The 13223-nt window shown below is 35.4% G+C and overlaps 1 protein-coding gene and 1 long non-coding RNA gene across 2 annotated transcripts in view; one reads left to right on the top strand and one right to left on the bottom strand.

The window, feature by feature from the left end:
- Positions 1-12988, bottom strand: part of LOC144545545 (uncharacterized) — a 47643-nt gene extending 34655 nt beyond the window's left edge. The window contains exon 1 of the long non-coding RNA XR_013508541.1: positions 12865-12988. This is a non-coding gene — a long non-coding RNA (uncharacterized LOC144545545). The remainder of the gene's footprint in view (positions 1-12864) is intronic.
- LOC144545538 (putative disease resistance protein RGA4) lies at positions 2733-7616 on the top strand. Its single transcript, XM_078294106.1, has 2 exons — positions 2733-7297; positions 7494-7616. Exon 1 carries the CDS (start codon positions 3139-3141, stop codon positions 7039-7041), a length of 3903 nt encoding a protein of 1300 aa, XP_078150232.1. The 5' UTR covers positions 2733-3138; the 3' UTR covers positions 7042-7297; positions 7494-7616.
- Positions 12989-13223: the final 235 nt, after the last annotated feature.

Below are 13223 nucleotides of genomic sequence, written 5' to 3'. Positions count from 1 at the left end.
ACTTCATAGAATAAGACTGTGAAGTTTCATACAAAATCTCAAAACAGATCGTGAGATATCGGCTCTCAAAAATTGCCCGAACTGCTGAAGGAGTGCTTCTGAGCCCAAATTTGCACCTCTGGTTAACATATCAAAGCACTTTCAAAAAGCATGAAAATTTACCGACATGCATTCTTGACTTCATAGAATAAGACTGTGAAGTTTCATACAAAATCTCAAAACAGATCGTGAGATATCGGCTCTCAAAAATTGCCAGAACTGCTGAAGGAGTGCTTCTGAGCCCAACTTTGCACCTCTGGTTAACATATCAAAGCACCCTCAAAAATCATGAAAATTTACCGACATGTATTCTTGATTTTATAGAACAAGACTGTGAAGTTTCATACAAAATATCAAAACAGATCGTGAGATATCGGCTCTCAAAAATTGCCAGAACTGCTGAAGGAGTGCTTCTGAGCCCAACTTTGCACCTCTGGTCTCCTTCAGCAGTTCGAGCAATTTTTGAGACCCGATATCTCACGATTTGTTTTGATATTTTGTATGAAACTTCACAGTCTTATTCTATGAAGTCAAGAATGCATGTAGGTAAATTTTCATGCTTTTTTAAAAGGTGCTTTGATATGTTAACCAGAGGTGCAAATTTGGGCTCGGAAGCACTCCTTCAGCAGTTCGGGCAATTTTTGAGAGTCGATATCTCACGATCTGTTTTGAGATTTTGTATGAAACTTCACAGTCTTATTCTATGAAGTCAAGAATGCATGTCGGTAAATTTTCATGATTTTTGAAGGTGCTTTGATATGTTAACCAGAGGTGCAAATTTGGGCTCAGAAGCACTCCTTCAGCAGTTCGAGCAATTTTTGAGAGCCGATATCTCACGATCTGTTTTGAGATTTTGTATGAAACTTCACAGTCTTATTCTATGAAGTCAAGAATGCATGTCGGTAAATTTTCATGTTTTTTGAAAGTGTTTTGATATGTTAATCAGGGGTGCAAAGTTGGACAAAAAATTCCCAAAAAAACATTATTTTCCTAACTTTAAATCTAAAAAAAAAAAAATAAAAAAATAAAAAAATAAAAAAAAAATAAATAAAAAAAAATCCGGCCCGCGGATATTATCCGCGCTCGGAAAAAAAAAATATTTTTTTTTTTTTTTTTTTTTTCGGGACGCGAATTTTTTCCGCGGCCCGGAATAAAAATTCTGGAGCGCGGAAAAAATCCGCGGTTTGGACATTTTTAAAAATTTTGTTGAAAAGTGGTTATTTTTAATTAAATATTTGTTTGAGTGGGTATTTTTAAAAAAATCGGCTTGCCTTGCCAGTACTCTATAATTATTTATCTTGAAATTTCAATCGTGTGAATACCAAATTTATTAGGGAGCCTCCTGACAAGTAGGACCCATTAAACAGGGACACAGAGTTGCTGGACTGGATATTTCCATTCCTAAGAAATTGGAGGGGAATTAATAAATGCCAGCGTTTCAAATACAAGCCTTCGCAGTGCCTGACGGTGTGGACCCATTAAACAGAGCCTCAGAGCGCAAAACCAGACATCTCCAGCTTGCACCAAAACCAGAGAAGAAAGCAAAAGGGCACAGTGCTAGGATTCAAATTCCACAAGTCTGACCAAGTGCTGGTAGATTTTTCCTGTTAGATTTTCCCTTATCTTTAATGGGTGGCTTTATTCTGAGGGATGGTTCCTGTACTCTATAATTATTTATCTTGGAATGTTAATCATATGAATACCAAATCTTTTTTTTTTTTTTGTAATTGTAATTTTAAATGGGAAAACTTATCAAATTATTTGATGGGAATCATTTTGATAGAACTAATGTCTATAATGAGGTTTACTAGCTAATTAAGTAATACATATGTTTGTAAAATTTTAATAAATGCACATATTATGTTATATTTAAATTAATGCTAAATGCTTCAAAATCAAGTACATATTTAGCCCAAATGAAATTGGAGAATTTGTTATTACAATTTAATGAATGTATGATATTATGTAAACATAAAATATAATACAAAATATATACTTCAACATAAAAAACATAACATATTTAGCCAAAATAATATTGAGGAGAAATGGGACAAGTGCATTTTTTATATTAACAAAATAATCATCATATCATTTTATACTTTATGGAATTTCTTAATTAAAATAAATAAATCAAATAATTAATTTAGTCATACTCTAATCAAATACACAGTAGTCTAGTATTGACAATTTTTGTTGCTAAAAACAAGAGAGGAGCCAAAATTTCAAACTATAGAGGTTAATCATATAAAATATTTCTATAAAGAATGGTGGTCAATTTTACAATATCAATTAATTTCACCGTAAATTATATACAAAATCATAACTAAATAATTGACTCCGTTTCCTCTTTAATTCCTCCGCCCCTGCTAAAAATATAATGATCATTTGTAAAGACAAGTTTTTTAAATAATGAGAATTTGATGTAGAATCAGATAAAATAAGATTTCAACAATTTTGACTGAATGCTTTAAGCTATTCTAACTTATTTCAGAGGAAATGATTCCAGACGAGTTGGCTACAGGGAACATTAGTACCCCAATTTTATTTTTGATTACAAAGTGCTTCTACGAAAGCACAATTTGTATATCATATTATTGCTTTTTCATCTGCTTTGCATCTATCAGAAAGCAAAAGCTACCATTGTCTCTCCATCTCTGTCTTTAGCTCTGTTTCTCCTAACTCAATCTCTCGCTCATACAATCTGTATTTTTCTCTTGGAATCTCAATTTCTCAATTCATCTTTCCTCCAACAATCTACTACAACAACCCTTGGTAATCGACTTTCATTATTAGCTGATCAAATTTCTCTTCGCATTTTCATTTATTGTCATATACAAGACACTCCTTGCTAAAAAATTTCTCACAAAAAAGGAAAAAAAAAAAAAAAAAAAAATCTGTCTTTACCATCTCTTTCCCTCTCTCGTCTTTGGCTACTTTGTCTCTTTGTAATCAAATTTCATTATTACCCGATCAAATTTCTCTTGGCATCTCCATTTCTCATCCTATACAAGATCCCTTGCTAAATTGTTATTCTTAAAAAAAGAAAAAAGAAAAAGAAAAGAAAAAAAAAGAAAAAAGAAAAAGAAAAAGAAAATCTCCATGGAGTCAGCTCTTATAACTGTTGCTCAATGGGCGGGATCTGCTATTATTACCAAACTAATCGAGACGGCTTACTCGTACTTGGGCAAGCGTATGCTGCCAGCAGATACTGAATCCCAGCTAAGTAGACTGAATGAAGCTCTTCCCAAGGTGGCAGCTGTCATGGGTGTTGCCGAGGTGCTCAAATTCAAATACCCGAATTCGGGGGTGGAAAAATGGCTGGAGAAATTCAAAGAAGCTTTTTTAGCAGCTGAAGACGTGGTTGACGAACTCAAATACCGGGAGCTGGAAGATAAGGTGAAAAAGCCAGATCAGGTTAGTGATTCAAAACTCGATTGGCTGAAAAGTAAAATCCACATCAGTTGTCATGGGTGTTGCCGAGGTTATACCATTAGTGAAGATACAGATAGGTTGAGGAAGGCTGTGAAAATGTTAGATCTAGCTACCGCAGGTGTTGGCGATTTCTTCCAATATACAACTACACTAGAATTCCATGGCCTTGCAAAGCCAAATAATCAACCTATTAACACTTCTAGTCGAGAAACTACTTCCCTTTTTAGTGTAAGCAATGTGTTTGGCCGTGAGAATGAGAAGGCTAAGATAATTGAATGGTTAAAGAAACCAGCATCTCATGGGAATATCTCTGCCTTTTGTATTGTGGGGGTGGGTGGATTAGGGAAAACCACTCTTGCACAGTTAATCTCTGAGGAGATTAGCAAAGAGAACTATTTTGAAAAAACAATTTGGGTTTGTGTTTCAACAAGGTTTAGTGTTGAAGATATAACAAGAAAAATCCTTGATGACCTAGGCGAGAAAACCCATTATGGTGAGTCATTAAATGGCCTACAGAAAAGCTTGAAGGAAAGCATTCTTTCAAAGAAAATTTTTCTCATTCTAGATGATGTTTGGAATGATGATAACATGTGTGACTGGGAGAAATTGATTGTGCCGTTAGAATATGTACAACAGGGAAGCAAAATTTTACTCACCACTAGAATGGAATCAGTGGCTGACATGCTTGCTCGTGTGCTAAATGTGGTAAATGTGGAACGAGAAATGTTAAAAGGATTGAAAGAGCAAGATTTGTTAAAACTGTTCAATAAGTATGCATTTTCCGGTTATAACCCTGAGAATCATAAAGATTTCCAAAATATTGGAAATGATATTGTGAAGAAGCTCCGAGATAGCCCTCTAGCAGCAAAGGCGATTGGGAGCTTGTTGAATTCAGACATGGATATCCATCACTGGGAAAGAATTTTGAACAAGGATTCACTGATCAACTTAGAGCAAGCTAAGAATGTGGCAGATGTGCTGAAATTGAGCTATTACCATCTACCAGCACATTTGCAAGAATGCTTTAGATTTTGCTGCATATTTCCTCAAGATTATTGGTTCGACAAAGATGAGTTGATCAAAATGTGGATCACCTCTGGTTTCATACGCCAAGAGTTACATGGAGAAGAAAGGCCTGAAGATATTTGCAAAGAGTACTTCAATAACCTTTTTAGGAAATCATTCTTTGAGCGACATTCTTGGAAAGACAATACGTATGTTATGCATGATTTGATGCATGATTTGGCTCGGAATGTATCGGAAGGAGAATGTTGCAGAGTTGAACCAAATGGTAAATCTGATAATATACCTAGAACTGCACAACATGTCTCTGTTCCTGAAAGTAAAATTGAAAGGACATTAAATCTTCGAAATTTACGCACCTTGGTAATAACCTTGTCTGAAGATGACATCAATCGAGATCGATTTGTTCTCCCAAATGGTTCACTTAAGGAAACTTTGCGTTTATTGGTCATACAAGGAGGTAGATGTGAACTGCCAGAGGAGATTGGTAGTTTGTTGCATCTTCGCTTTCTAAAGGTCAACCTATACAAGCTTCCTAATTCAATTTATAAGCTTTACCAACTACAGGTGCTAGAAATGTCAAATAAGTATGAGTATCCACATATTGAGGGTGTTGAAATAACTGGAATGACCAATCTTGTTAGCTTACGCTATATTGAACTTCCTGACGAGGTGATGCAAAACATTCACGGTATACACAAGTTGACCTCTCTACAAGAGTTAAAAAAATTTGTTGGACGGAAGAGTGGTCACCATATAGATGAGCTACAAACGCTAAACAATCTTCGAAGCCTTTCTATTCATAATCTTGAGAATGTAGAGAATCCAGTTGAAGCTATGAATGCCAACCTATCCAAAAAGGAAAGTCTTATTTCACTTTTCCTATTTTGGACTCAGAGCAATTCTGATAACCCTGAGCAAGAGCAAGTAATTGATAACCTCCGACCACATCCCAATCTCAAGGAATTGACAATCACGGGTTATGCAGGCCACAAATACCCAATTTGGATGATGGACTCATCTCATCTGGACCTATCATCCCTCACACTTAGGGGATGGCATTGTTGTGAAGCACTACCATTTCTTGGGCAAATGCCATATCTGAAAACACTCTCTCTTACTGAGATGTTTGAAGTGAAAGAAGTGGACTATTCATGTGATAGCACAAGTGATTGCGCTTTTCCATCTTTGGAAAAACTATATTGCTTCTACATGCCAAAATGGGAATCCTGGGCAGGACCACACAGTTGTTATTGCTTTCCAAATCTAAAACAACTTGGTATCGTTGGCTGTTTTAACCTGGCTAAATTACCTGCTATTCCTGTTTCTCTTATGGAATTTATGATACATAATGTAGGACTTAATTCCCTTCCAGATATGCACTATGGTTCTAGCATCACAGATCTGGCACCATCATATATGAAATCATTGCTTAAGGTAGTACAGATCATCAACTGTCCCAAATTAATATCATTGGATGGATTTCTGCAGCAACAAAACCTTGATTTACAAGCTGTTGAGAAACTAACCATCCAAGACTGTGAGAATTTGTTACAGTTGCCAACAGAAGCATTTGGGAAGCTAATGTCCTTGAAAAGATTAACCATTAAAAATAACCCAAAGATGGCCGCAGTTGATTTTTGGAGAAACATTATACCTGTAAAGCTTCAGAAACTTACCATGGGAAACTGTGGTGAATTTGATGTACCAATGCTTGAGGCATCATTTTGTCTCACTAATCTCACTGAGTTGCGGATATCAGGAAGTGCAACTATTACATCCACTACCTCTATGGAAAATGCATTTCCATCTCTCAAACACTTGGACATTCGAGATTGCCGAAACCTGACCAAATTTCCTAATCTGCCCCTTTCTTTAGAAAGTTTTTCCATTTATGATGTGGCATTGAGTGATCTTCCAGAATATTTCCAAACTTCTTGCTCAGATGGCCCTACATCATCATCCTTAACAGCACCACTCAGAAATGTTAAGATATGTGGGTGCTCACACTTAGCATCCTTGAATGGATTTCTGCTTCAAGAAAATATAGGTTTAAGTGGTCTTGAGGAATTAACTATAGAAGACTGTGAGAATCTGGTTCAGCTACCAACTGATGCAGTAGGGAAATTTGTGTCACTAAAACGATTAGTTATAGAGGGATGCCCAAAGCTGGTTGAACTTGCATCTATGCATCAAGCAAATACTGTCAACCCAGGAAACAACTCAGTTTCTTTAAAGATCAATTATCTGAAGGTTGATCACCTTTGTCTCCTTCTTATTGAGCCACTTAGAAGCTTCAGATTTGTTAGTAATCTCGATGTTGACAAATGCTCAGGGTTGGAGGCCCTGCCAGAGCAATGGTTGTTACAAAACAGTAGTACCCTCAGGCAGTTGGTCATCTCGGATGCAAGCTCGCTGTGGTCATTGCCTGGTACAATGGTGATGCTCACTTCCCTTGAAGAACTTTACATTGACAATGCTACTTTGCTGGAAGAAATCCCAGAGTTGCCCACTTCGCTGATTTCTAAGGTCATTAGACGGGGATAGAGGTTGATAACTTCTCCGATTAGGCTCTCATTTGCAACCGTTGGTCTTTGTATAATTTATTACCGCTGACTTGTGTATACACTAACACTGGCCCCACCGACAAGTGCCACATTGCTGTTGCATGGATGTGTGAAACTCCAGAGGAGTAGAGGATGAAATTACGCAAGCTCCACTACATTAAACACAAGGCAAAATGTAATTACACAAATACCATGTACAACCTACAGATAACTGCCAATGTGATTTATTCATGAAGGTATATATCTCTCCTTGTTTCTAATTTATTAGTTTCTTTGTACCTTTCTTTGTAAATTTAATTTTCAGAGATACTAACACATTTTTTTTTCAGATACCTTTCTTAGTTTCTTTGTACCTTTTTTTTTTTTTTTTTTTTTTTTTTTCAAAAAAAAAAAAAATTTTCAGAGATACTAACACATTTCAAACTAGTACAGAGGATCGAGTTGAGGACGAAATTACGCAAGCTCCACTACGTGCATTATGGACAAGGCAAAATGTAATTACACGAATACAATGCACGAGCTACAGATAACTGCCAGTGTGGTTTATTCATGAAGGTATATATTTCTCCTTGTTTCCAATTTATTAGTTTCTTTGTACATTTATTTTTAAATTTAAATTTCAGAGATACTAACACATTTCAAACTTTTAACTCTGCCTATATCTAAATGGAGTTCAAAGTAGGTTTGATGCCCATCAGACCTCCTTTGGTTCAATGGACTCAATCACCGTTCGATCTGCATTAATATGTGTGTATTTTGCTTTAAAATCCGTGCGTGCCTGCTTCAATATTCGTGCGCACAGATCTTAATGCGGGTTGAACGGTGTTGGAGCTCATTGGACCCAAAAGTAGATCCAATGCCCATTGAACCTACTCCGTTCTCATCTAAATGATGTAGCCGGTCCCAAGCCCGGACAAGAAGAGGAGGGTTATTTGAAAAGTTTGAGAAGTGTCAATTAAATAATTGACAATTGAATGTGAAACTGCGCCAAATATCAGCATATCTCCATCTCACCAGTTATAATATTTTCTTATTACAGGTTTCTCCTTCAATGGATATCTTTGCCATATATATTTTATTTTATCTGCATGAAAGTTTGGCAACTTAAAACTATAAAACTGATCTACTTTTATGTTAGGCAATTTAAACTAGCAGCTTAGTGATAATTATACTAACATATGGTTCCACCATCTGTTCAAAATTTTATAATGCTTTAATCTTCTTCTCCTTTCTTTCTGAGTCGCTTGTCGCATCTATTTTTTTTGCCTCAAATCCCTTTGATTAACTAAGCAAAATGTAAAATTGGTTCGATTGAACTACCAAAAAGGTGTAATTTTGCTCTAGAAGAAAGAGATTAAGTGGAAATTTGATTGATTATTTCGTTCAGCTTCAATTTTAGCAGTTTTCTGTACAAAATTCGTCTAACCGGGAAACTCAGGAAAAAATGGCTATCCTCCGGCCGATTCCGTTCCAACTCAGTTGAGTCAACTCGGAATCGGCCTATTCTCCAAACCATACTCTGTAGTGTTTTTTATTTTACCAGATCAAACCTCGGCTCAATATATTGTCCTAATTAAACCATTAGACGTATTATCCAAAAAAAACATTAATTCAGGATATCTAGTTTTCTTGATAAAGATATTGACGGAGCAGTTTCACCTTCATGCAGTGCACTAGTTATATGAAGCTCTGTTTTGACTCTATTGTCTGTGAGCTGAATGAAATAAAAACAGCATTGTTAATATCTGAATCAATAATTATTGCCCATTCGTTTATATTATAGTTATCCTTTTTTGAAACTCATCATGCATCATACTTTTATTAGCACTAGTTGATGTGACTAGCCAATTTAATTAATCCCTATCAATGAAAGCATATTATAGTCAAAACAATTGGAAAAATCACAAAATGGAGATCTCCGGTGGTATTCATATCATCTAAGGTACCATAATATTTCTGTTTAGATATGGACTGTCCGATCAAAATCCAAACAAATATTAAAAGGGTTATGTGATTTCAATCTCAAACCGAATTGCATGAAATATGATCAAATGGTCCAGATTTTAACAGAAATATTTTGTTACCTCAGACGATATAGAAAAATGCATTTCCATTGTTTAGTTCCATTTAACAGAAAATTTTCCATTGTTTAGTTCTACAAATGCACAGTACGGATGATAAGGTTAACTGTTCAAATTGAACCAGTTACCATATAGAAAAATGCATTCCCTTGTTAAATTTCTGTGTCTTTTGGTTTTTAAGCTACATGTATCAGGTCAATCAGAGCTATACCTCTATTACCCTGAATTTAACAGAATTCAACAGAAGCATACCTCTCAGGCCTCCTTACCAGTATACATGGGCAGGGAAATAAGGGCCTCTATGTACTGACAAAAAGGAGGGAAAGAACACATTTTATTGTAGGCTTAATTGATATTCAAATTTTACTGGTACAGGAACTTCAATATCCTGCGAAGATATCAGCGGTCTAGGTGCACTGACAAGGACTGAGCATCCGGATTGGAGCCTATACAGTCGAATCATTGTAGGATCAAAACATTGCATCAAATACATGCAAAAAAAAAAATGTAATTATTAATTTTCTTTTTAAATTGTAGTCTTTTGATTTAAAATGTACGGATTGCATCGATCCGCTTGCCTTACAAGAGGATATTTTATCCAAATCTAATCTAAGTACGATATAAACAGAAAAACATAAAAGTTCATTTCTTTGGATTCAATAACAACTTTATATTGCAAGGTTGTTGCTCCGTCATGGAACGGCACGGTTACTGCACGGCACGGCACGTAATCACCCGAGTCAGTGTAATTAGGACCGTTAGGTTTTAATCAAATGGTGAATCTTGAATAAACTAAATTAAATTATGAAAAAATAGTTAAACGTGAGAAACGTGACCAATTACGTTTGGACACAGCATGCAAATAGTCACGACATGCGAGTCACGGCGTGACTCACGTGCCGCGACCACCTCTTGACATTTTGGTCACGGCACGGCACGGGTCACTGTTCACTTAGTCACGGCATGGCACGACACGAGACCAAAGTCAAGGCGTATCAGTCACGGTACGACACGACACGGCACGTTTTTTCCACTCTAGTTGCTGGCCGATGTATCCTTTTTTTACCATTTAAAAAAATAAACAATCCAATAATTTTTATTCAAAATTTCGGATTTTATAAATTGTTAGGTTATACCTAGGGAAGTGGTAAAATCCGAAACTTTTACAAAAAAAAAATGGTTAAATTTTTTTTAATGGTAAAAAAAGAAATTTTGGTGTTGTTGGATCGCGATCAAAGTTCATTTAATTGTATTAAAAGATCCAGGATAAAGCATGAAAAAGATAAGTGTAATATTATTTGATCTAATTACATTGCGTTCAGAAGTATTACAACTATGTATCAGTTTTAATTTGAACAAAAATTGACAAAATTTTAATTAGTTATATTATTAAAAAAATTAATTTGAAAAACCCTTCTTTAAATATTGTCGTTATATTAGTCCATCACTATATTTATTGCCAAATAAAGAAATTTTTTGAAATTTTCTAGTCAAATTTTTGAAACTTGTATCCTCTCCAATTGTCGAAAATATTTTGGTGCAAATTAAACTGATAAAATTTTATCGAAATTTATATTTTATCAAAATTCGTCTCATGAAAACTTGTTCGTCAAAATTTGCAAAGTTAGTTTCTATAAATCAAAATTATTTTTACTGAATCACGGAGTAAATAGATAAAATGATGGAGAAGCAACTATGACACAAGCATGGTTAGGTTTGGATCCATAGCGGGTCCATAACGGGTTTGAAACACAAAGTAAAGAGCAATCCTGATAGGTCGATGCAAGCAACTTTGACTGGTTGTTCGAATTGTAGAAGGAATATTAGGCAGTCATTTCCATAACGGATCCAATTTGGATCCGAGAAGAGACGTCAAAAGAAGGGAAAGCAAGATACTGACCGGAATTTTGAGAGAAGTCGAGAGAGGCAGCGACTCGAAATTTTGAGTTAAGATATAAACCGTGTGATCTGCATTGGCGCGGATATAAAGAACTTTTTACATTCCGGATTCTGATCAAACGGATCGGATTTAAACTCAAAACTTGGGTTAGTTACCTCAGAGGATCCGGACTGAGATACTGGTGGGATTTGGGCATTTGGGAGAAATTAAGTAAAAGCGACACTAGGATGTCAATCTGACCAAAGAGAAGGTTAAAAGTTCAAACCTTCTCATTCTAGTTTCTGCTTAATTTGAATTTGATCAATCATAGAGGATTTTTTGTTATGCCATGGACGTGTTTTTTGTGGTTCCTAGTCAATTTCTTTTGAAAATTTGAAATATTTGAATCAAACAGATCAAAACCCAACCAAATAAAGACTACAACAAATAACTCTCGGACTTATCCCTAGAATCTCAATCAAGGTGTTGTTGTCAACATGTGACATGGCATTTCAAGTTTTTCATCACTAGAACAAAAACTTTAAAAATGAACCAAATCTAGATAAAATTAAAATCTGGGTCCTGCTTATGCTGGTACGGAATCTTTTCAGCGTCCATTTTTCTGAAAGTAATGGAGATCCTGAAATAATAAATTGAGAAAATGTAAAGAGAATATTGATTAGTACAAATAGTCGTTGCCACTTGAGGTGAGAGGAGAGGATGTAGGCCAGCCAACAAATAGTTCAGGTCAGTGTTGTAAAAAATGTCTGTTTAGGCCGATTAACCGACCGATTAGTCGTTGGCGATCGATGACCAAATTATATAAAGACTACAACAAATAACTCTTAGACTTATCCCTAGAATCTCAATCAAGGTGTTGTTGTCAACATGTGACATGGCATTTCAAGTTTTTCATCACTAGAACAAAAACTTTAAAAATCAACCAAATCTAGATAAAATTAAAATCTGGGTCCGGCCTATGCTGGTACGGAAGCTTCTCAGGGTCCATTTTTCTGAAAGTAATGGAGATCTTGAAATAATAAATTAAGAAAATCAAAACATAATTTTGATTAGTACTGATGCAAAATAATGATCTTAACTCAGTACAAAAACAAAAAATATCAAATTTCCAAAATGTATACCTCCGGGAACGGACTGCCCGTACACAGTGCTTTGCCTCATCAGCACCATTTCCACTAAGCACAAGCATTGATCTGTTGAAGAATAGGAAAAACAAAACATATTTATTACTTTAACAAATTATCGATCATGATATTGCGATATATACATTTACAAATATAATGATAACCACAGTCAAATAATAATTGATAACAAACACTAGATATCCATTTAGCAAAGTCACCCTCAATAATTTTTTATACTCCAATTTATCTTGAATTTCTCTATTGCATCCTTTATATATATATATATAGGGTTTAAATTTGTCCAATTACCATACCATTATGTTCAGGTCACATTTATCTCCTTTCTAACAAATGTACAAAATGACCATAGTACAAACTATACTTTGTGGTAGTGAAATATAACGTGAATACTAAAAAAATTTCATCAATGTTGCTCCAGAATTATCTAAATTTTATTTTACCTTTAATCATGTGAACCATGCATAGCTTTACTAAATTTATGCTGTACCAAAGTATGGCATGAATATTGAGTAATTGACTAATCTTTTTTTTATGTTGAGGCCCAATTACAGTATTATAGAGGAAGGGGAAATATCATCAGTATGAAAGTCAACCTAAAATGAACTGATGATTGCTCACTGTAGAGGTACTTGTCACTATATAATGGATACGTAAGTTTTCAAAAAAATATGACATACACGCGTGGTAGTGAAATGGCAGTAGAACCTGAGAACTCGCCGGGGCCAAGAACCTTGAGATTTCGGCCGAAGAGAATCCTAACATCAGACAGGAAAGACACAATGCAAAACGGGCGCAAAGAATCGTTGTAAAAAACGTCCGTTTAGGCCGATTAACCGTCATGAATTTTTGCTACTAATTGACCGATTATTTCAGATTATGGCCGATTATTCCCGATTAATCGCTTGGCGGTACCCTGTCCGTCCGACGACCGCATACAACTACAACACTGGTTCAGGCAGCCAATCGAGCATGCAAAATTAAATCACAGCCATCAAACTGTATGAATGGTCAAAGATTGTGCTCCCTCTAAACTATT

This window comes from Carex rostrata, chromosome 28 (assembly GCF_964058835.1).
Source record: "Carex rostrata chromosome 28, lpCarRost1.2, whole genome shotgun sequence".
NCBI classification, from domain to species: domain Eukaryota; kingdom Viridiplantae; phylum Streptophyta; class Magnoliopsida; order Poales; family Cyperaceae; genus Carex; species Carex rostrata.
Note: the sequence above shows the minus strand (reverse complement) of the source record. Positions and strands in the feature narration are given on the sequence as shown.

Excerpts from the sequence above, each read along its gene's own strand:
- LOC144545538 (XM_078294106.1), top strand. The coding sequence starts at position 3,139 with ATGGAGTCAGCTCTTATAACTGTTGCTCAATGGGCGGGATCTGCTATT.